Source organism: Acyrthosiphon pisum, chromosome X, assembly GCF_005508785.2.
Source record: "Acyrthosiphon pisum isolate AL4f chromosome X, pea_aphid_22Mar2018_4r6ur, whole genome shotgun sequence".
NCBI classification, from domain to species: domain Eukaryota; kingdom Metazoa; phylum Arthropoda; class Insecta; order Hemiptera; family Aphididae; genus Acyrthosiphon; species Acyrthosiphon pisum.
In genome coordinates this window covers 10570965-10598063 of record NC_042493.1, presented here as the reverse complement: position 1 = coordinate 10598063, position 27099 = coordinate 10570965, and the positions used below count along the sequence as shown (strand labels likewise).

Sequence of the window (27099 nt, the reverse complement as noted above, 5' to 3'; positions counted from 1 at the left end):
TTCTATTTATTTATTTGTTCACTAGATTTTAATATTTTATAGTTATTATATATTGCTGTAACAGCGTATCAATCAGAATTCCGTTTAAGTTTAAAACAGAGGTATCAAAATATATAAATGTCATTGATGTTTAATGCTATATAATGTTTTACATATATAAAATAAACCTCAAATTGAAATGAATGGATAAATTTAGGGAAGTATGGTGCAAAATTGATTTATATTCATTAAACATTATAACGTTCATTCTTAATTTGAATAATAAAACACAATCGAAAAATCTCATTTGTGTAACTACTGGCTAAAACTGCACAACAATCTAGGCTTAAATGCATACACGATCACATCCCTATCGTTCAATAAATTATACTACGAGCATATTACAATGCCAAAATTATTTAAAAATATAAATTAAATATTCTATAACAATACAGCATATATTATATTGTTAGTTTCAAAGGTGCGAATAAAGTAGTCAGCATTTTTAATATCTCTCCAAATATTTGTAAAATTTAATTTAGGTATATAAGTGAAGTTTGATTATCTGTGCAATAAGTTAGAAAATTAATTAAATAATAATATACCAACAATTATTTAAAATGTTGTTTCCATAATACCGAGTATCTGATATAAGGAATACAATATAATATATAAAACTTCACTTTGTATATTCAAAACCAAAATTGAAAATATCTATCGTAATGTATAAGTAAAAACTAATTTATCTTTATCTATAGATAAAAATTCAAATTTAAAGATTATTTTTATAATAATAATATCTTTTTTGTACAAATAATATATTGTATAATATATTGTTTTGTTATCTGCAGTGCTCTAAGTTTCAAGATACTATTATATCTGACAAATAGACACAGATAATATTCCATCATAATTTTCCGAAAAATAACTATATATTTTACTCGAACAAAAAAATATAATTTATACCAATATATACAACAATTTGTGTTTCGATGTCAATAAAATATATGGAGAGTGGTAAAGGTTACGCCCCATATATTTTTTCTTGTCAATATTATTTTTACTTATTTTCCTATAAGATCCCTCAAGATAAAAAAAAATGGGGCTATTTGAGCTTATGGTTAGTTTATTTAAGGATAACAAGATATTATTTGTTTTGTTGAAGTTATTGAGATTCAGAATTTTCACTCGTTGGTACATATTGATTTGGAAAAAAAACATAGTACAAAAAAATATCATATACCACGAATTGATATAGGTTAGTCACGTCAGATGGTTATACATTTTGTATGTACGCAATAAATTTGAAAAACATTTCAACCATATTAATTTGATTATGATTTGCACAATATGAAACTATATCGAAACCATTTGAAATTGGATCAAAAAAAACCTCGCTTTGGAGAGTTTACTGGCACAAGTCAAATTTTTGTGAACTATAATAGTACAATCAATATATAATAATATTAAAATCACTCAGTTTCGTGTTCATTCGAACATCTAACCTAATAACGTACGATTACCCACACATGGATATTAGAATTAACAATACGATATTGAAATGTGAGTGTGTAATATTATAACAAAAAATCCAGAAAAAATTGAACTTCCCTTTTAGCTGTAATAAAATAATATTTTTATATTCCATAATTCTATATTCAATTTGTTGTACTTATATCGTGCATTGGCTTAACTCGACTGACTGTTGGATATCTTTAAATTCTGGTAAAAAATCAATTATTAATATTAAAGCCCAATTGTATATAATAGAGAATTCCTTATCATAAAATAGGGGATGATATGATTGCGTTTTACTTGCAGCGTATGTTAAAACCGTAGTTATTAAATTGATGTGTTGTGTAGACGTGTAGCTGATATCAAAAATAAAGTTTATCAGAGAATTATTAATGAGAACGTTCAAAGAATAAAAGGCCATGAATGAATTACCTACGTTGTAAGGTAGAACTTGAACAATAATAATATTGTCTGAGAAATTGCGTGTTAATAATAATTATAATGTTATCAGGTCCAAACATCTAAGACGTCGTCTAGATACTGCGCACAATATCGAGTTTACTTGGAAAATGGAATACAAACAATCCGTTTATTTCATGTCGCCGAAATTTAATTACAATATTATAATTAAATAATTGGAGTAGTAGGTAGATTAAACGACTATAACGAATAAACATTACAAATGCAACGAACAAAATATTATAAACTTATCTTATGCGTAGGTGGCATAAGAATTCAAATATCTGTCACAGTCTAAAGGTACCTATATTAAAGATGCTTAGATGCCATGCTAGTTATTTTTATTTTTTTCAGTTGTATATTTTAACAATATCTACATTTTATCAAAAAAAAAAAACAAATATCCACCGACTTCCAATTGTTAATATTCTGAATCAAAATCTATATTATAATTAATTAAATATATTACGTTCAAAGTCATTCGGAATTCACAGACTATTAATATAATAGACACTATTGACTTATGTCGCGTTTTCAATCGAACACTATTATTATTATTTGTTCTCACGATAATGAGCCTATTAACATCATAACTATAACTTTTTTAATTCCATCGTTAATTAAATCAATAATATTATTATTTTTTTAAATTCAAAATTAGTTATGAATCGTAAAAAAGACAGTGCGTATTTTAACACGTAAAAAATTTAATTTTTTATCATTAATTCGTTAAATAGGTAATATTATATATTATAATTTATAATAAAAGTTATTAGTTTTATTAGTTATTCGTAATCGGTATTTTAAAAATAATTTACAGCTAAGGCCATTGAAAGTGGAATGAGCATATTATTCGTTTTTAGATAATGTGTTATAATTTATATAATATTAGACAGAGAAAAACGTTTTATGGAAGTGGCCAATGTGAGAGTTTTACAGTTCAACATTTTTCATAAAGTAGAGAAGTAGATATAATATGCTTAATTAGTATATGATTTACAAAGTCAATACTAAACAAATTTAATTTAATTTAATCAATTAACAGTTGAAATCAAATCTACAAGTTGAACGGATACGAAAAATATTTACTACATTTACGAAGTTTTTTTTTTTATGTGAAAACATCTTATGGGGCAACCCCGTTCAGACTTTTCCGTTTGAGCAGTGAAATTTTCCGAGCGTTATTTGAGTGTTATTTTAGCGTTATCCTTTTCGCGTAACGCTAGCGCTGCTGACGTACTGATTGGTGGAGACTCGGTGCGACGCAACGATAGGCCGACTTGTGATCAGGGGACGTGGCTTCATTACGATCATGGACATCGAACATAGTGCCGGCGAGAGCGTCACATTAGTTCATCGTTGACAACTAACGTGAACAGCTAACTTAAAATGTATTGTACCTATACATATACAATATTAATATATTTTGATCACACGCACAGGCGCGCAACTACGAACACGTCATACATCGTCTGTTGTCGCGCGTTGGAAGTGCACGAGGGCGTTTTCCGTTGATAAACTTTACACTATAGTCGGGAGAATGAAAAGTGACCGCTGATACTCATGCTACTGGTGGTGAATTGTTGTGATGGTTTCGCAAAATGAAGTGCGCGTATTTTTAAATGTATTAGATATATAGATACAATATTACCTTATACAAATGCATTAGAATAATGTTGGATACGAGTTTTAGAGCCCCTGTTTGGACGAAAACAAAAAGGTTGCTAGTGGAAATTTTCGAGCGTTACCTATTTCATACCGAGCGAATTTTCTATGGAGGTAATATTTTCGGAATTGTGATTTTTTTCCAAATTTTTTGAAAAACACCGAAAATTCTTTTGCTAGTAACAATCTAATTCGATGTGGTTATCTTTTAATAATACTTTTATATAATATATACGTCATAATAAAACTACCTATTTTTTAGGCTCATATATAATATGTTTTCACATCTACTGAGGGTCGCTTGAGACATACGCGTTTTTTTTTTTAAATTAACCCGTGGAAACCTTGGCCTTTGTGTGGTTTTTAACTATGGGGGAGGGTACTGTAGATTAAACACGCGTGTTTGTTAGTTTGGAAGATTTTTTAGTTGGCACCTGTAGGTATCTGCCATGCCTGGGGGGAGATGGCAGCACTTCTCTCCGGACACCGTGACTTGCCCGAAGAAAAATGCCGCCCGCGGCCGAGTTTTTAAACCGACGTCTTAGTCCGCTCGGCCACTCCGTCCCCACGATGTTTTTTGTAAACTTATAAAAACAATTATTCAGGTTAATTACAGAAACTATTAATTGATGCATTTTAGGTATATTGTCTATATTACAATTAAAGAAAAATGAAATGTATTATCAGTAGACTCTTCGTACAGTAAAATATTAATTTTTTTAAATAGTATTTGAACCTATACATAAAAATTTATTCTTGAAAATATTAACAGAAGTATTCAGAAAGTGATTCAAAATAAAATGTTTAACTATTTTCGTCAAAATGTGATTAAGCGTGTATTTGTATATTATAATGAATCCCTGTACTATAATACCTAAAGGAAATTTGAAGTTCAAATCCACGGTGTACAATTATTTATACTACAATCAGGGACTGGAACCTTTTGAATTTATCAGTATCGGTTTCAGTACTGTTCCTTCAAAAATAAAATAGCTGTTCCGGTTCAGTTCTGGTTTTTTGTTAAAAAATAAAGGTATCAGTTCCAAATAATTTCGGTAACGGTTCCAGATAATTTAGGTACCGAAAAGTATAATAATTTTAAATTATAGATTGTGTCTAAAAAGATAATATTAGAAAAATAAAAATAAATATCAGAAAACTCAAATGATCATTCATAGTTTATACAACAAACAGTAATACTATTAAATTTTTGAATCTAAAAGAACCAGGTTAAATTAGAAATACTGGTTCAGTTCCGGTACTTTATTTATTAAAATAAAGGTTTCGGTCCCGGTTCCAGAACCGGCTCTTATAAGTTCGGTGCCAGTTCCTGAGTTAACGTTATTATGTAGGCTACTATATTTTTAAATGGATCCAACTACCAATTATCCATCACCAAAACTAAAGTTATGGTTTAACTACATTAAAATTTTAATTTATAGTCTACGCATATAAATAACGACAATTATTGTTTTAAAATATCATCATAAATCATAATATTACATATTATTAATTTTTATCTAAAATTAATATTATTTTTTTTTTAAATAATAGCGTTTTAATATTAGAAATATGTAAAACATTGTTTATATTGTTTACATTCTCAATTTCATTATAATATAACTTGTTGTTTAGAATGTTTCTCTATAGTTTCTCTATCTAATAAGTTCTTATTGTATATTAAACGAAGGTTGTTTGATTATTTATATTTAAATTTGTAAGTATTTATTAAAGTATTGTTGATACGTCATTATAATATAATACATGTATAATAGTCATAATCCAATTTCATAAACTCATAACCAGGGCTCGGAACTTTATGTGCTAAAAAACCATGAAATATGTGCATACGTATGCACTAAAAAAAACCAAAACATGCGGTATAATATGCATTTATTATTTTATAAAAGATATATTTAAAAGCATAATTAATAATTATAGAAACAAAAATTTTTTTTTATTTTATTTGTATTTTTCTTTTGATAATGAAGCTGTTCTATACTGGATCTATTCCCAGTCCTAAATTTAAAAAAAATAGAATTTATCAAATACAGCGATTATTAAATCATGTTAGGTATTCATTGTTATATTTACATGAATTACACTGAATGATAGGATACTTTTTTATGTTTTCAAGTTTAAATGATTGTCTGTTGTGGCTCAGAAGGTTTTTGTAAACAGAAAATGATCTTTCGACATCCACTGACGTAATTGGTGCGTACTTGTAGAAAATAAGGTCATTTGTTGTCAGATCTTCGGGAAGACCATCCATGGTGGAGATAGATCCACTAAGTATTGACGAGATTTGTTTTAATGTTTTTAAACCGATATTTTTAGACAAAACATTTTCCATTTTTTCATAGACTTTTTTCCCTGGTTAACTTTGAACGGATTTTAATTGTGTTTGAACATTGTCCACGATACTCAACGATTCAGCTAAAGGCATGTTTTTTGTCTGCAGTTTCAAAATTGATTCGGAAAGAACTTTAAAATTTGAAGTAATATACACCAAATAATTTTGAATGTGTTGTTTTACCAAATTTTTTTTTGAAACTTTAATACTTAAAGCATCATTGGAGTCCAACATATTTACAACATCGCAAATTTTTTCGTAATATTTACAATAATAAAGTACAGCATTGATCCAGGTACCCCATCGGGTTATGATTGGTTCTGGAGGTAAAGGGATATCCGGTGCGTAATTTTTTAAAATTTGTATGCGTGATGGTGCTTTTTTAAATATTTTTTTTTACATTAGCTACAATTTTATCAACAGTACCAAATTGATTTCGTACTTCCTCCGAAACTCTATGGAGGCCATGAGCAGCACAATTCACATGTACCATTTTAGAGTAGAGTGCATTCAGAGATTTTCCACACTTTACCATATACGGCGCAGCGTCGGACAAAAATAATAAAACGTCGTCGTGTCTTATCCCATCAGGCCATAAAATGCTTAAAGATTTGTCAAAAAGTTTACAAACTGTAGAGTGATTGGTCTTTTCTAGTGCTTCAGTATTCAGTAAAAAAATTGGACCAGCAGTATCCTCTTCTAAAGTCCCTATTATTACATTAGCTATATACCGACCTTCTGTGTCTGTTGTTTCATCAAGTGACACCCAAATTTTTCGGTCGAAAACACGTTGCCTAATTTTTTCCATCATTTCGTTGTAGCAGTCGTCTAAATAGAATTTTCGAAGTACTGATTCTGTGGGGACATCTTTTCCAGAATAAACTTCCAAAAATGTCCGAAACTCTATAGCTATAACTATATTTGATAGTTTATTTAGTGGTATATTAACCGATACCATAGCTTTGCATAAATCCAGGTTGAACTTCGATTTTTTAGACGGTAAATCATTGGTTAATAATTGTTGGCATTTGGTCTCTCCTTGATTTTCTTTACGTTTAACAGAACGCAAATGTTTTTCTGTTTTCAAGTGCTGTATTACGCTGGATCTTCTTTCCGAATCGACTTTCGTTTCGCAATATTTGCAAAATAATACCCTAGTGTCAATACTCAATACTAAAATCATTTTTACCAAACTCAGACACGAAAGTATTTAAACGACTACTTAAATTATTATTTTTCTTTAGGCATCTTAATTTTTGTCTGACAAATATTAAAATCAGAATATTACGTGGCACATAAGCGGTAATCGAGCACGGTGAGCGAACAATACGAACTACGAACACACTAATTTATTAAAGTAACAGACCACCGTTATCGAACATGTTTTCGACACACGATCAAACACATACTAACACACACCACGAATATACCATATGCCAATATCATTGCCCATTGGTTTTAATTTTGTTTAATTTTATCTAACGAGCGACTTCAATATAAATTAAAACCTGGGCGGTCATTTCGGTAAGAGTAACGGCCAATTCTTATTTCTTAGTAAAAACACTATAAACCATGCGGGCGAGCATGGTTGATAGCATGGCAAATATAGACTAGGAAACCGTGTGCGGCGGTTATTTATTTTTAAATTATTTAATTTACAATATTCAACTATCAAAAACTTGTTTGTGTTGATTTCTTATAAATTTTTACCATAAAATGCATTTATATACTCAAAATCTTTAAATATGCATAATCATATAAATTTGGTAAAATATACAAAAATATGCAACATAAAATTTTGTATTTCAACTGTATGGTTCATGAAACGAATTTGTATCGAATCAGATTTGAAATATGCAGCTTCCTGAGAAAGATTCAAATGCATAAAGTTCCGAGCCCTGCTCATAAAACATTACATTATAGCATTTTTAGCGTAAAGGAAATCAACAAAACTTAAATAAATATTAAAGCAAAAAAAAAACCACCATAAAATGTGATGTAATTAAAATACGATCGAATTTAATTTCATTTTACCATTATTTCGCAGTTTTTATGATCACAGTCGTAGTGGAATTTTTTAATTTCGAAATACCTTTTATTATAGCCATTGCGATTTCAAAATCGTATTTCAATGGCTTTCTATCTTTTGTCTTTTGATTAGAATTTCCAAGATTATATTATAATACATATTTTATGACTTGTTGTCCACATTGAAATATTTTATCTATAATATTATGTTTTCTGTATATATGTACAGGTAATACCTATGTATAATAATACATCTAAAATATAAGTGTGGCTATAATAGTTATTACAAGAGATGATAATAAATAATATAATTGTTCAATCGATAATCATTAACAATGAAAACAAATAATATTGAAACGTTCTTTCATCACACTTTACCAATTCACATTTCCCCCCTCATTATTTTTGAAACAACGAATATTCATTTTAGGAAATCTCAGCATTTAAAAAGAGTTTGTTTGGGTTGAAAGTACGTTATTATCTAAGAAATATGGTGTGAATATCACACCCAAACCCAAACGTTTAAAAATATACGTTTGGACGTCAGAACTGAAGTCTGGACGGCGGCATATGTATTACGTGTAAAAGTATCAATAACTAAAAATCGGTAAAGATAATGCTTGGAGTTTTTTTATTTTATCTGAATAGGGTATTTATTTATATAAGACACACTGGTGTTATTATAATAATATTGATATAGTTTATTGTTTTTTTTTTTTTTTAAGTTATTTAAAATTGTTACCTTTATAGTAAATGCTTAGTATTTAGTAATATTATCATTGAAATAGCAATAGCGAAGTGGTGGAAATTTCAATTTTCTAAGGTTATTCCTTTTGGATTAGGTAGGCACATAAAAAAAAAACAAGATCGATTTTGCTGGATAATGGTGCTGCGTAAATATTTACGTTTTCCTGCTGTTTTTTTTTTCAGTTTATTTTAAAATTTACTTTTTTTACTTTTTATCCCTCAAAGTAGATTCGATTTGCAACTAGAATCGACCCTCAAAATTGAAGATTAAGATTTTTTCTGCTCCAATACTCGTGATAACCAGCATAAATATAAATTTAAACATTTTAATAAAAATGCACACATAATAAGCATTAAGCTCGGCTCAGAATTTAAAATAAATAATAATGCCAACAATAAAAAAGTTATTACCTATAGTAAAGACAATTATGTATAAAATAATATCTATAGTAATCTTGGAAAAACATTACATAGAAGCACTTTGTACTTTTATGAAAAATAATATGTTATGATGTTTTATTGTGAAATTAAAACAAAGTTCAGTATTGTAATATTAAATTATTATCAACCGCTAAGGAATGTACGGCATCAATGATAACAATGAATTGCGTCAAGTGTTTTTACTTCCTATTTGTATATAGGTATGATTACATATTTTGGTTATGAAATTGTATAATAAAATATAAAAACGTATAATCCCATTAAATTCCGAAAAAAATTATTAATTATTTAGTCAGGATCAACAATGTTAGGTATAGGAGTACCTATTATGAATTTAAAGTTGATATGGTACCTGAAAAATTCCTTTCATTCAATTAAATCAATACATTTTTCCTTCAATTATTTAAGTTTTTGATAGACAAAAACACATTGAATAACAATAATTATTATTAACAATTATATTAATTGAATTTTTATAAAAGTTTCATAATGTATTATTGTTATTTGTATCAAAACGAGATTGATTTTATACATATACTAGCTGATCCCGTGCACTTCGTTACCCGTTAAATGTACAAATTGTATATACTATATGACTCAAACTTTGTTCAATGCTTTAATATTTGATGTATGATGTTCTAGATTTATCTTAACTTTTCTGTTGTCCGTAATAAAAATTCTGATTCGCAGCAGTATATTATCAGGTAGGAAATCTACCTAATTATTATTATTTAGTTAAATCATCACCACCACGTCATTTTCCTCTTACCTCGTAACTTTCTCAATTTTTTCTTTCATATTATCCTTCTCCTGGCAGTAAAAAACACAAGAAAAAAAGAATTAGTTCGGAATTAGAATCGGTTCAGCCGTTCTTGAGTTATAAGCTTATATATAGTGTAACTAACACGACTTTCTTTTATATATATAGATATATTTGTTTTTATCGAACAAAATGCTCCAACGGCAATATTTATTAGCGACTAAAAATAAATAAAATATTTGTCCTCTGTTTAATTTTAGTCACGATTTTTTATGAATATTTTTGAGCTTATTAACAATATGCACAGGCAGTGGGGACTCGGGAGTCCGTTGGTTGGGGCCAAAGATAACCGGGTAATACCTACCTATGTCCTACATATTATTATAATAAGCATCTAATGTTTTTGTACAACGCGATACACGTATTATAATATGATTCGGTTACGAATTCAATCCCCAGCCGTGTTGTTATATGTTTTAACGGCAGTTTATATTATGTCGAGGCCACCGATGCCTGACTAAGTTTCTAAGTTCAATATTGGCGATATATTATTATCACGAGCTAGTGCTGTGCGTGCCGATCGTGTGTTTGCGAATTAAACAGGTCATCGGGGTGTGTGTGTGTGTGTGTGTGTGTGTGTGTGTGTGTGTGTGTGTGTGTGTGTCCTACACTGCGAGTATGAGAGCCACCGCAACTGATATAAAATTTTGTTGCATAAGAGAAAGAAAATAACATTCATCTATGATTCCGGATGTCCAAATAGTTTTTGTTATTGTATTGTTATGGTGTTTACGAATAATGTATTATTTCGTTACAAATTTGAGCGGGAATCAAATTTCTTAACGATTTGGATATTATTATGAAATGTATTCACTCACTCAACGATTTCACGTTATATTTTACCCGGACAAACTCCTTGTACATTAGATTTTAAAGAGGTATAGTTACCGAATAAATAGACAAGTTCTATAATCTGCATCGTCTATATCCTAAAACTGCTGCATACAAAATTGAATATATATATATTTTTTTTTTAATAAACTAAATCACGTTTACTAAGTATTGTGATATATTTTTTTATTTTTATATCACTTTTTGGTTCAAAGATTATAAACAATCAACGGACAACTTTATCTTAGAACATTTTATACCTACAAAGGTTAAGGTAGGTAGGCAACGCGATATTATAATATTATAACTATGAGTTTATACGCGTTTCGTATATAATACAAAATTTAGTTCCAGTCGTAATTAAATTTAATTGTTCAACATTTATTCGCCACGTTGTATAAATAAATTCATATTATACCTGCACTGTAATCAGTAACATATTATATAATTATGAAAAGACATTTAAATAAATGTTTTGAAAATAATAAAGTAATAGAACCAACGAACAGGTCAGGTTAATACTTTTTTCTTGCTGATCCTTTAATCACCGGAATGTAATAAAAATGTGTTAAATATCACACGAGCATCACCTTTATTCAATTAGAACACCAGATTAAAACGAAAACACATACTGCGTAGTTATTACCGAACAAGTTTAATTTCAATTTGATCCTATTATGTTTCAGTTTATTTAACATTTAATGCTCTATTATAACTATTTAATACTCTTTTAAACGTGTTTTATACCTAAAAACAGTCCCATAACTCTATAAAAGTTACAAGCACCATGATACAAATAATTATGAACTAATTTATAATTATAATCATTAAAGTCTGGCGTTCCAGTAGGTACACACCGTGGTCGCAAATAATTTGGTATTGTAATTTATCGTTTGGTAATGGTTTCAAAATAAATGGAAATACTAGTTTTACATAATATTTATTATTGATAAGATTGCTCATATATATTATTTATCAACGAGAACGTCATTCCAAAGTTCGTTCTCGTATTTGGTTTCATCTTTGGTACAATAATAATAAATATATTTTGATCAAACACAAAATGCATTACTTATTTGTGAATATAAAATGAAAAACCTCGAAGACCGTCGTCCTACACACATTTCAACGAAATTCAAAATGAACGAAAAGTTAAATAACACTGCACAGTGCACAACGGAGTCACTCAAGGAGTAACGTTTTTTAGGGGGGAAAATACGATACACCGAAATGTATAATAATATTCGATTCCACGTCATTTACTAATTATGACATTAAAATCTCGAGTCGAGTTAAACTTGAACAACAACGCAGCACAATCATCGTGGACCGAATAAAGAATGTTGTACATTTTTTAGTTCTAAATAACAGTTGTGCTTTCGTTTGGTGTTCTCCAGTTTCGTTTCAGAAACAATATATTTGCTGAATATTAAATCATTTAAACATTTCAACGATTTCGAAAGATTTCCCTGAGCTTTCCAACTGTGGCATAGTTCAGCGAGTTGTTGTAGAAAATACAATAAAATTAGACACACGCACGTCTGGGCAACTCGTCTGAGTTCATTCTCTCTGTACTACGAGTACCGTGAAAATGGCATTAAATATTCACACGAAAACATTTCAAAACCAATCCAATTCGGCCAAGTTTACTTTATTGGTCAATTTCCTCAAATTGACTATTCCTTTCTCCCAACCCAAAATCACATCTAAGCTGTAGGATCTGTGTACGATGGCAAGTCGGAGTACACTTTATTTGATAAAATTCTTTAGGTACATATAGACATGATGTGCATGACGGATGATACAACTTTTATTATAATATGAGCTTTATTATATTACTATATACTACTGTTCTATACGATCGAGGAATTAAAAAATAAATAAATTTCAAAGTTGAGCCATATCACTTGTTCATTTGTAAGCAATAAATTTTTTGTCGATTTTAAGCGCTTCTAAATTCATTCACGATTTATTATTTTTGTATTTTTTTTCTGATTTTAACAATAAACAACTGTTGTTAATAAATTCAGAAAATTACTTTTTGAAATATGTTAGTGCGTAACCGAAGTTACTTGTGTTAAGTTTTCTATCTAATAAAGTGCAGCCCGAAAGTTTCTGGCTTACAACTAACTGCCCTGCAAAATGTGTTGAATGAAAAAAAGTCGCGTGTCATTGAAAAGTCAATACACTCGTTCAGTATTAAAACAAAAAAAAATTATAAGAAATAAAATTAATATTCAACACAAACCTGCAGGATTTTCACCAAAAGATGGTGCGGTGATCGCTGGTAATCTCATGTTGGTACCATTACCATGTTGACTCCTGTCATCCTTGAATGGTCCGTGTGCCAAACCACCTCCACCAGCACCAATAACCAACGGTAAGTATCCTTCTTCCCGCGAGCCCTTTAATTTGAAAACATTTAAAAAATATTATTATGCATTTGAAATACCTACGTATTTTGTAATGTTTTATTCAAATATGGAAGTTACAAAAAAATGGAATATATTTCTCATTATGAAACATATATATAGGTCTATAAAAGCTATTTACATTATTTATACAGGGTTTTTTTTTTCAGAAGTATAGATCAATAACCAGAACGGTGCCGTCTTTATGTATGCATAAGTCAACACATTTTGAGTGTCATCAATCGTAATACCTATACATGGTGACTTTTTAATATTGATAATATTTACTTTGGTAACGGTTTATTTCGAAATTACCTATTTTGAAAATTTAAGATACATACTATTTTAACATTTATTATTGTTTTAATTATTATTATCATATTTACTTATGTTAATTAGTGAAACTACCAATGTGATATTTTATTTTTAAATAATTGCATTATATTTTTAATTCCGTAGTCTAACACATAATATTTTCCTCAAGTATAAAATATATCAAATATAATGAACAAAAGTACTTAATATTATTTGTATTATTATCAAATGTATAAAGTATTGATGTGCTGTGTGCGGAGTTGTGCATTATTGAATTACTCTTATTTTAGATCTATGTGCATTTAAATTAAAACAAAGATTTGTTCCGTATTCAATATTTACCCATTCATTAAATAAAAATGATTGTATTTAAATCAAAAGTTGAGAGTGGTTTTTACGTTCCACCATAAAAAAGATGAACAATAAAAATATTCATTTATCATAATTATAATAGTGTAAAAAAATCTGATACAATGAGTGATCATTAATATAATTTTCCTGTAAAAATGTTTTAAATTTTTTTTGTGTAAATTAAATATGTTTTGTACTACTACATATTATTAAACGATTTTAGTTTTGAATTAAACAATAACGTAAAACTTTTAATGAAAATGGGTAGGTATGTCGTACACCATTTTACCTACCTAGTTTTCTATAATTGCTATTGAAATAATTCGAGTTGAACAAACTTAATTCGTTTAACAAATTATCGTCTATGAATTAAAGTATAGAAATAAAGTTTCTAAATAATAAAACTGTGCGAACTAACTATGTACATTTAAAATAATTTACACATCGAAAATACATCGAAATTCGTTATAATCATTGTTTTCATTTGTTATAAAATTATTTGCAAATAATATAATAACGTTTTTTTTTCAATCTATCTTGTATACTAATTACATTATAATATAATTTAAATTGATTAAATTAAAGAAAAAAACTTTATTTAACGTTAAAATAATAATACCGTCCCGAGCATAATGTAATTATTACATTTCTGAACTGTTATAATACTTCCATCGAGGATATTATTCATCATGTCAATATAATAATTAATTCTGATGTTATATTATCATAGAGTTATTCGTTTGTACATAATAATATATCTCTCGACCCCGTAGCGGATAATAACGTGCTCTCGTAATGAAATATTAAATATTTTCGGACATTTCACGGTTGCAACATTGTGCGTAATTCATTCTTGGAAAAGTATGCGCCGCTCCGGATCGCGCATAACAATGGCGCCTGGTGGAAAGTTTTGTTGTTCTACGTTGGTTTCGGGTTCGTGTCCCACGAGAAATCGGCACTTAACTGTAAAAACAAAAGATCCGCCTCCACCGCCTCCACCGCCGTTGAGCAGGCGCAAGTCGTGCAATTCTTTGAGAGCGCTACCGGTCCTGAAGTATTGTTCTTGCTGGCACGCGTCGTCACGTTTTTCAAACGTCTAAACATTCAACGGAAAACAATTATTAGAACCTGTCCGGCACAAGTGCATACAAAAAATAATATAATAATATATTATAAATAGGTAATATTTAAGTATATTATTGCTGTACGGAACAGTAATCCATTTAACCAGCCACGCCGACTTTCCGACACAATTTTCGTAATTTTGGAAAAAAATAATGTTTTTTAATGGTTTGACGTGCGTAGTATATTTATTATAATATTATAACACAACCTATATAAAAAAATATGTAGACATAAATGAGACAATTGGAAAAACCGAGAAACCATTACGATGAGAACGATAAACAATTATTACTCTTTTTTTTTATGAACTTTTAGTTTTTGTACTTAGGCCTATATCGCGGGACGTTTTGATCTGTTAGTCTTGTCGAGTCCGTTGTCACAATAATATTATTACGACTCGAATTACATATTTTATGCTATCGGTGGCATAGGCAGTTTTACGGGCAGAAGAAACAAAAATCAACGCGATTCACATTGTTTGCCATTTATTTTTTTTATTATTGATATGTACTGATTGCAAGGAAGTCGAGTCCAAGACAAGATGAATAGGTACGATAGCAACTTTGTGATAAGCACAAAATGGTCGTTCGCCTATTATCAATTACTGTTATTGTATTGGTATCACAATATAACGTTATCGCGTATTATATTATATTTAGTCTATAATGAGAAGAGGCGAACGCCGGCAGCCATATTTGCGCGAAACTGTTGAAAACTTGGATATTGCTGACTCAGGTAACTATTTATTTTGTCATGGTCGGGTAGTTACACTCGTTGCGCATCGGACCGATTTGATTAGCCATCTTCAGTTCGGACGTGGTATGGTGTTGCAGCGAGTGGTCAGCGAAAACCGGTAACGCGGAATCATTGGTACGCCGTTTTATTGATTAAACCTACATTTGTTTATGCAATTAAGCGATGTTATATCAATATTGATATGATTGCTGAAGCAGTGTATATCATGTTATTATAATATTATATTGTTTTATTTATTGTTAACTTTCCATAACGGTCAATCAGACCAACATTTATTTTATACAATAGGTGGCCAGCGTCTACATCCCCCTGTTGGTGTATAAAATTATTCATATTGGACTTATGTTTTGTAGCGTATTATTTTAACTTTTAATACAGCCCACTCCCAATATTGAAACCAGCTAAAGTTGTTGATTCTTTATTAATATTAGTAAACTATTACCTTGTTGAATTATTTAGTACAGTAGGTACACGACAAAACACAATGAAATACACTATATATTTTAAGCCTACCTTGCAACTATACAAATTATAAATACATAAAAAATGAACATGTACGATTTTGGTGTAGCTATTATAATAATTAAATGGATGACCCTTTGCATACAGGCTGAGCTAACGCCATTATCATCAACCTTAGAGGAGATAACAATATTGGTAGATTCACTTACAATAATGGATCTATTATACTGGAGCAAGTACCTATGTGATGAATTTGACTATCAATTAGATATTATTGTCCGTGTCACTATGTGAAGCCACATAGAACGCTTATCAAATATTAAATTTCATAATATACTATTACTTTATTTAATAGATAAACTATCGATTTAAACCGAAGAACTTAAAATATTTGTAACCGTTTAATATCGGATGAATCATACGTATTTAATAACGCGTGTTGAGTACCTATGTAATTATATTATTATTATTAATATTATCGACGTTCGCCGTTGGCGGCCATAGGTCATTTTAATTTCGAAAATCCTTACTTTCCGGCACGCATCTCCACCTTCTTGACCGACCAATATGTGCAACCGTTGGTGTTTTGACAACTCAACAACCGCAATTGCAGTGGCTCCCTTCGAAATTCCCATTCCATCGGCACCCTTGCCGCCTCGAGCTCCTCTGGCTATTATACTGAAAACCACAAAAACAATAATCGGGGATTTGAAGTATTTTACAATCGTATTTTTGGGAGTATAATACGCACATTAAAGATAACATTATTAAGATGACGCATTTATTTTGTTGTATACGTCTTACGATCGCGCAATAAAGTAAATTTATGTTCGCCAGATTCAGTTTAGTTTCGATAATTGTATTATTATAGTGAGTTGACGTAATATCGATATATAGGTAGGTTGCATCATTATAATATTACATATTGTATTCTCTCAAAGGTAGCTTATCCATTTTTTTTTAAATATAATAACGTGTTATGAGCATTGTTTTAACTTTATCGTTATATTTTACACACTGCTATAATATTTTATCTTGCTTGAAAATTTTAACATTGAAAAACAACATCTGATCGAGAATAGATAATGTTGTTGCCTTTACATTTGATAATAAGTAAATTCACCATAGTATTGTAACAAGGCTTAGGGATTTCCATCATTTATATGTGTGTTTTTGGATGGTTAGATAAATGGTACTGTTAACTAAAAACTGTATTGGGGGGGGGGGGATATATAAAGAATCTAAAATTAAAATATTGTATTTGAGTTATAATTAATTGATTTATAAACTAACGAAACTGTTAAACATAAATATGTACCTAACTGCCATGTTAAGCATGCGGAGACAATAAATTCAGGATATGACGAGATTTTGTTTTGGTACGCAAGTTGAATCTATTGATAGATTAAATTATGACAGGTAAATTTTATCAAGTTACCACTGTGACCTATTTTACCTGTCAAGATAAATTTTTATTTTCTCACTTTTTATTTTTTTTTTTGGTCGGTGAAAAATAAATTTTTCTCGATGGACATCATAATATTATCTCAATACTAATAATGTTAGAAATTATTTAAGCTTATGTAATTTAATGTGACACGGTGATCATAGTCAACTGTAATCAACTGAATCTACAAGAAATTTAGGACCATCCTATATAGATACCTATATGTATACGTGCGTATATAGATCATGTGTAAAGCACGCAACGTTTTGGTTTCGGATTAAATAAAGTCATAATGGCACTCACACAGATTGTATTTTCATTACAAACATAACACATCTACCGTGGTAATAGGCAGGTACCACAGAATACGTGTACCGCATACTCCAAAAGCCAACTATATAGTTAAGTGGTAGTTATTGCTCATTAATGCTTGTAAGTAATATATTTCGTAGCATTGTTCCGTTGTTAACGGTATACAATCGCGTGTTAGGTTATATTAGTTTTGTTGCTGTTTTTTTTTTTAATTAACTTATGTAATATTTTTATACCGAGTTTGTTTTATTTTTTTTGATTTAACCGTATGTTACATCAATATTGACATTGCATATTTTTTTTTTAAATTGGGCTCCTTTTAAAATATTTGATCGTAATCGACCCAGGTCGTTTTTCCACAACATCGTGTTTGATGAACATTTTTCGGTGAAAACTGAGTGTGTGCTCGTACCCTTCGATATAGATTTCTGCTTTTAAATAATGCATTTGTGATGTTGGGGTGGTGTAAATATTTTTGAGTGTATTTACTATATTTTCATGGTTCAGTATTATGAAGATACACATTATTATTATGTTTGCTATTATTAATATTTTTGCTGGGTCCAACAATGTCGACGATGTTATATTTTGTGTACATTTAATTATGATTATTTGTGTGTTTTCGAATAAATCATCAATGATATGAAAATACAAAATCAGTGATTAGATAGTTTTCTAAATATTAAATTTATTTTGCGTTAGGATTTGACATTTGGTATAGGTATAGCGAAAATCGGTATAGAGTGGTGTTGATGATCGAGGTGCTCGCAGTTTATGAATATGTAGTATTTTATTTTAAGATTGTTGTAATGTGCGAGTTAATTTTAATTAATATTGTTGTACTGGGTGGTATTCCTGATTTGAAATAATTATCATTTTAATGATTTATAAAAATGCATTACAATATTTGTATTACCTGTTTATAGGTGTAATTATGCAATTTCTAAAGGAAACAATAAAATAATACAATATATAAAATAAAGTTGGTAACACACTGCAGGAGGTCTAACACGTACTGATTTGACATTATAATATAATAATATGTAACTATATTTGACAAGTTGTTTATTTGTAAATTTTCAATATTATATTTTTTATTATAACGATTGAGGGGTGAAAATCCAAAACGTACTATTACCAAAATACTACTGATTTTTCAGGAGAAACAATTTTCTGTACCTTTACGTTTCCTATAAAAACGAACCATTTATAAATAGACAAATCATTTCGAAAAAAAAGGTTTTTTTTATAAATTTTAATAATATATTATTTATATTTAAAACGATTTAAATGTGTTAAATATTTTAGATATAAGATTTGAATCGTTTTAAATATAAATAATATATTATTAAATAATTAGAAAAACACCTTTTTTTCAAACTGTTTTGTCTGGTTATAAATGGTTTATTTTTATTTGAAGTGTTAAGATACAGAGAATTGCTTCTCATGAAAAATCAGTATTTTGGCAATAGTACGTTTTGGATTTCCAGCCCTCATATAGGCTTAGGTATACCTACAAGTTGCTTAAACACGGGTAATAGTATGTATAGATTTAAATATGGAATAACGTGATTAAGGTAATTAAGTTATAACTAATGGCTACACATGGACATATGATAAAGATTTATGGCCATTAATGTTTACGTTTACGGTTTACGCTCATTTTAGATTCTGAGGGGAACGATGAATGTATAAATATATTAATTTTACAATGATGTGTGTTTTTTTATTTTTTATTTTTTATTTTTGTGTCTGTCATCACGGTTAGGGGCAGTAAAAATGCTTCGATTTTTTTCAACAGTATCTTATTTGAAGGGAAAGTGAATCTAGTTGGCGCATTCAGGAGGTAAAAATTTGAAATTTCCTATAGTTTTCAAAAACGCCGTGAAAAACAAAAGAAAAATTAAGGAAACACGGGAATTTTTACGCAAAAGCTGTTTTCGAGAAAATCGATTTTGGTTTTTGGTGTAACTTTAAAACAAATAACCGTAGATACATGAAATTTTCACTGGTTGTTTATATTTCCATTTTCAATACATGATAAAATTTTCAAATATTTTGATTTGTTTTGAACTGTTTAGGGACATTTTCATTTTCCAATTTTATTCGTTTTTTTTCTATGAATGTCAATAAAACTTTATTTGTCGAGTAAAAATACTTGAAAATTTAATACATGGCTCCTACTATATTGTTACAATGACATTTGAAAAATATTAAAAATCCATAGTCACAGTTTTTTTTTATTAGCATTTAAAGTTCAAAAATTGACAAAATATGTAAAAATCACGAAAATAACCTAATTATTTTGAGTTTATAATTCGTAAAAATTTTTCTTTTTAAATCTAAGATTTGAAAATGTATTTCAAGATTCCACATAATAATGTCTACAAGAAAGTCAAATTAAATTTTTATGAGCGTTTGAAATTCATATTTTTACAACATTTATATCAATTGATATTCGCTCGACTTCTCATGTGACAAAATTCTTATTTTATTGCAATTAAAAAACGAATGATTGTGGATATTTGAAAATTTCACTATATGTTTATATTGGCATTTTCTATATACGATAAAATTTTGAAAATAATTTGACTCTTTTTGAGCTGTGTACAGACATATAGTTAGTTTTCAATTATTTTAGTTTTTTTTGTAAGTTTTATCTGTTGGGCCTAAAAAGTGTAAAAATGTAATACAAGGCTCCTGATATATTGTTACAATAGCAGTTGAAAAATGTTAAAAATACATACGCACAATTTTTTTTTATAAGCATTTAAAGATCGAATTTTGAAAAAATGTATCAAATTGTAATTTGAATAATTATTTTGTAGTTAAAAATTTATAAAATGTTCAACTATTGTATCTAAGAATTTAAAATTTAGAACAAGATTCCACGTAAGTAATTAATTCTATTACCAAAAAATCTAAAAAATACATTCACACAGTTTATTTTTATAGTCGTTTTAAGTTCAAATTTGGAAGGAATTACATATTAAAAACCTGGAATAACTATTTTAGTTATTTTGTTGTGATTTTATAATACATTTCGTGGATAAACTTGAAACTTCTTAAGTATACTATTATATGTCTATGATAGTATCATGGTTTGTTGTTGATGTATAACGCGTTATAAGTACCTAATAGATATTATGATATGATTAATTTGGAATTTATTATAGGTACCTATTATAGGTCAATTTTTTTTAATACCATATATAATATTATGTCTTATACCTAGACTGACATACCGTCTCCGCTCAGAATCGTTTTTCTTATACAATGATATTATATCATTGAATTCAAATTTAATACCACCCATTATACAGTGACCCACTTGTAATCTACTATACAGCAGAGCGACATCCACTTACCCACCTTTTTTTAATTGAAAAACAATAATCATTTGAAAACGAATTCAATGTAGGTAATATTTAAAAAGCTATGTATTGAAAAACAAATTTACTAGTCCATAACAATAAAGTAATTTTATACACATGTATTATTCCGATCGTGTATGTTGAAACCATTATTGGATTTCATTGAATACTTAATAGGTACTTACGTATAAACTCCTGTCTCAGGTATATGCCAAATTTGTACTCCATCCATGTATGTGTCGTTAACCACTATCACAGACACAGTACTATTTGTGTATGCAGCTTCGCACGACCGATTACTCGGGCCCAGTCTACCCTTTGATCCACAAGTCGTAAATTTATAAACTGGAAAAAACAATTGTTATATTTATATATTATTATACATTGTTACTAATTAGTATTATTTTCATTGAAATATAAATAAAGTAAATACATTTAGTATTAAAATATATATTCCATACATAATATAGTCGTAGGTACTACAAATTCACCACAAGTACCTACTATTCTTGAGCTTAAAAATGTTCAATTTTAATTACAATTAATAAATAATATAGATAATGGAAAGAATAATAATATAAGAATAATATTATATTAAAATTTTAAATGAATATTGCAATATGAGATCGCATACCTAGGTATAGCTTTTACAACTGAAGCTGTGTTTATTACAGTTTCAGAACTATATATTATATCGCAGTATAAAAACACCTTATTACTGTTTTAGCAAGTATTTAGTTAAGGGAAGATGAATAATTTGAAAAAATCACATATAAAATGGATCAAAATTCATAATAATTTTTATTTGATAAAGACTTCGACGACTAAGGTTATTAGCCTGTAAGGTTGGTATGGTTGGTACGGTAAGATTGAAACGGTTGCATCGATGAATGAATTGGTATTACAATGATGTGTGTTTATTTTTTTAATTTTAATTGTTTGTGTTATTGTACACGAAGAGTAGTCGAAATAATGCTTTGATTTTTACCTTCAGTATCTTGATGGTAAAGTGAATGTAATTGGTGCATTGAGGAGGATTCTTAAAATTCATAGTACCTAGTTTTTAAAAGTGCCGGAAAAACAAAAAACAATTTTGGAATATAAGTATTTAAAGTTTAAAGTAATTAAAAATTACTTTAAAACTTTAATTATTAACTTTAATTTATATTTATCGAAATTGGTTCTAATCCAAAAAATATTCTGCTTTGGAAACGAAATTAGAATTTGTAGGTTGTCTTTCATAAAGGTTACTAAAAAAAAAAAATTAAATCGATAAAAAATTGTAAAAATACCATTTTTTTTTTAAAAAAATATTATTTTGTTATGGCATCATAATATAATGTAAAAAAATTAGAACTTTTGGAAATAATTCGTTTATGCATTTAAATGAATCATCTTGTATAATGATGTGTAAATATTATAAAGTTGTTTGTTAAAAAATAAAATTAATAATAAACAACAATAATGTCAACAAAAAAATAAAAATAATAGTAATAATATTATATTATATTATAAACTCTTTCGAAAAACGTCAGTTGCGTAATTTTATTTTTTAGAGTAAATTGGGTAGGTGCGTTTCACCGTTCCGGGAACACACGCAAAGTTTGAATTTATTTTCATTTGAAATTGAACGAAATTCAATTACGGCAAAGGAAAAAAAACAGAAAAGGGAGATCGCCGTTTAACATTTCCACCAACCGCTCTCGCAAATAATATAATATAGATGTCGTAATATTATAACAGCCGCCGCCGCCGCCGCTACCGACACCGCGAGACCAAAGGTCGAAACTTTAAAAGCCGACAGACATTATCGACACAACACGAGTTTATTAATAATCATTATAAATGATTTAATACACGGAATTACGCCGGATACGTCTCGTTGTGCATACATTTCCGGTAAATTTCCACCGCCGTTATTTGTTGTTTCGACCGGCGCCGGTGTGTTTTTACTCCAAAATATATTAATATATCAATCCATGTGTGTGTGTGTGTGTGTGTGTGTGGGCACTAATAATAATATGCCGTATCGCCAACTCTTAATAATCTCCGGATTATGCCAATGGGACGTTCTCGTTCGGGTGACCCGTAACAGAATAATAATAATAATAATTGTTCATCCCCGCGCTCGGCGTATCGGAAACGACGTGGTAGCCCTTATAATATTATAAATAAATATTATATTGTACAGAAGCGCGTTCGTTAAACGACGACATTTGCATGTAAAGTTCGTTGTATTTATGCTATACATTATTATTTGATCATGCTCGAGATGTGCAGCGCGGCCTACCGCAGCTACTTCAGTTGTAGGTAATGTTATTATATTATCGTAACACCGTAAAATATTATATTATTATTATTATAACAACGTAATAAAGTCATATTGTTATTGCCTACGCATAATAATATTATCGCGACATATAGGTGGGCACTTTTTAACCCACCTACAACCCACGCTACCGCCAAAACGTTTGATTGCGATTCCCGGATTGGCGTACATCGAATTCGTAAAAACTTTCAGGCGTGATTATTGATTGAACAGTAATCCAATCCGAGAACCAATCCGAGAACGGCGAGAACCCGCTCCTCCTCGAATTTATCGACGAGAATGTCTATAGTGTACATCGTCAATGACATCGATTACATAACGAATGTGTCAAATTTGAATTCGATCACAAATCATTGCATAACAATAATATATAGGTAAGTACGTATATAACTGGTGAGGCGTATCGCAGCTTATCATACTCCGAGGAAATATTATATGATTTACAGGTGGCACCGCGGGTAGTGGTCGCTGCGAGGCGAGTGTAATAATTTTTACCGAAAAATCAATAGTCCGTTTTGGGCAAATGCAATTAGTTTTACCTATCCACGTGAGCGATAATATGCACTTTGATACCCATGCGATTTTATCTTATTAATTGTTGACAGTACATAATTATATTATTACTATACCTACCGATATATTATTAAGTTATTGTCCATTATTAGTTTATTATTAGTTATGTATAATAACATAATATTGCACTATGTGATTTTATTTTTTCAATTGACAACGCACATTACCATACAGTACTTCTATAAACTAATTTACCTATAAACCTACTAATATAATTTATTCACCCAAACGGTTTAAAACTATTCGCCAAACTGACGACATTTTAGGTCGATCCGTCCAAAATATGGTGTACGCCCGGAGGCTGTACCCCAGAAATCACGTGGTATTTTTATTTTTATTCTCTGCTTAATGGCATTCCGCTCATTTTAATAATATATTTAATAATAGATATAAAATTTCTAAAAAAATGTTTTTGAAAAATAATATACGAAAACTAAGTAGATATCAAAAACTATTATAACATTATATTTCATAAATTAACAACACGCACATGAAGTTAGCTCCCGACTATTTCTGATCGACTATCCGGACCCATGCCAATATTTTGTAACTTGTTTACAGTCGAACTATTTCGTATAGTTCAACGTTCGTTTCGTATCGTATCGTATAAAAGTACTCCCACACAGTTATTTCGAATAAATAACGCAACCGCGTGTATGTGACCACATTAAACAATAAACAATATTACCTATTTACCATTTTAGATTTCGTCGAGCGTATATTCCTATGCTGCATCGTATACTTATGACAATCGCCATTTTAAAGGGAACATTGTTGCTATGTAGTTATATAGGTAAACTCCTACAATAAGGTACTTAAGAGGAGAAATTTTAGATCTAGGGGGGGGGGGGCAAGGCCCAATTTTCCTTGCTTGGTTATGACTCCGTGCTGCGTAGTATACGTTTTTCTCAGTTGAGTTAACGCATTAGCGTACAGCTGAGTCAAAACGAATTTTCCAAAAGTTTCATGTTGCTTAATGTGGTATAGTCACTATGGTTATTACAACCAAACCGATTGTATCACAATGGTTCAAAAGAAAACATGACATTTTCCCCGATTGCTTCTTTCCGTATACCTTAATGTACAGATACAAGCCAGCAGTTTCATATCGGTTGATGAAAAACTCATTTATTTGGCCATTCGAAATTTTTGGACCTGTAAGTTTGTGTTCAACTGTATTATTATTCTTATATAATATCTACAACTAAAAAATTCAAACATAATTTTTAGTCATTATTGACTTCTATAAACTACGCAGTTTGAATTATAGTGAAATATATAAGTTATGAATTATGACTGTATTATTAACGATTATGTTTTAAAAATATATATATATATATTATTGGTTGATCCAATAAGCATTCTTACCCTTATGTTTTCCTTTAATTAATTTAAATTCTGATTTATGGGATATTTAAATATAGGTAGTTGCTTAAGAATCATATTTATAATTATTTAAATTTTTATAGGAGTGTCCAGCTTAGATATAAACTCATTTTTATAAATAATAAAGTGTGTATTAACTTTTAACTTAACTAAGTTAACCTATAGTTAAATTAAATTTTAACTTTTAACTTTTGGTTATTGGTGAAAATTAATTTAATTTAACTGAGTTAAAAAAATCATTAACTTGCCCAGCATTGTGTTTACATTATAATATGTTGATTAAGCTAAAGTTTGTTAAGATAGCATTTTGAGATGAATTCAATGATTTATGAAGTTTGGTATTCATTGAAATTTTTTTTTGACTTTTCACGGGAGACTAAGAATTGTGTATGTTGTTTCATATTATATGAGATATTCTTCGAATATGTGTTTTTATTATGATGGGTATTTGACATTCGTGGATGATCTTTGTTTATTAGAAAGGAATGAATAGCAAAAGTGTATTTGATTTTTAAGGAATATTTTCCTGCACAGTTTAATAAAGCTGAAACTGCTCTCACATGTTTGAATTTAGAAGCATCAACATTTTTGAAAACACTATAAAAATAAAAATATTTACATTAAAAATTTTGGTTATTGTTCGAAAAAAGAAGTTTTTATCGTACAGTACAATCCTTAAATTATACATCAAATTTAAATAAATGCAAATATAGTTCTTAAGTATGCTTTACAATTCCATAAATTGGAATTCGAATAAATAGGGAACAGTATGTATAACCATCCTGTATTTATATTTTTCTTTTTTAGGCTTAACCATTTAATATAACATTCAATTTTTTATCATCTGTAAACAATATTTATAATATTATCAGCTCTACAAATAAATAAATGTGGAACATATCTATACTGATCAAAATTTTTTATGAGGATCTTAAAATTGTGAAAATATTGTAATAGATATTACTATGAAGTATATTACGTATGAAGTTAACTTAACTGAGTTGAACTAAAACTCTTATTCCAAGTATGTGGTTATTTATTAAATTGTCTTAAAGTGTTGTAATACCAATTCAACACACTGTATTTTACATTGGATGGTGGGCAGACCAAGCCGAGTATCTTAGCCTGTAGCCAACGAAAAGTGTAACATGCCCGAATATTTTATTTTCAAATATCATACGTTATGACAATTTTTATGCTATTATTTATGGTTATTGTTCTAGACTTCAATTAATAAAATAGTGTTGAAATAAAAACGATTAAGTTTTTATAATTATAATAAGAATTTCTGGATAAAAAAGACAAGAATGAAAAGCATAATTTTCAACTGACCGGATTTACGATGATAATAATAATAATATAATATTCGTATATCTATAAACTGCTGTGTATATAAAAGATATAAATATGAATATAAAAC

At 29.0% G+C, this 27099-nt stretch overlaps 1 protein-coding gene across 1 annotated transcript in view; it reads right to left on the bottom strand.

Annotated features, from left to right (window-relative positions):
- LOC100169221 (ALK tyrosine kinase receptor) overlaps positions 1 to 27099 on the bottom strand; it is a 446893-nt gene that overhangs the window by 18348 nt on the left and 401446 nt on the right. The window contains exons 12-15 of the mRNA XM_029485932.1: positions 21577 to 21736; positions 16789 to 16936; positions 14880 to 15011; positions 13087 to 13243 (exon numbers count right to left, since the gene is read on the bottom strand). Of these exons, the coding sequence (XP_029341792.1) occupies positions 13087 to 13243; positions 14880 to 15011; positions 16789 to 16936; positions 21577 to 21736 (597 nt within the window). The remainder of the gene's footprint in view (positions 1 to 13086; positions 13244 to 14879; positions 15012 to 16788; positions 16937 to 21576; positions 21737 to 27099) is intronic.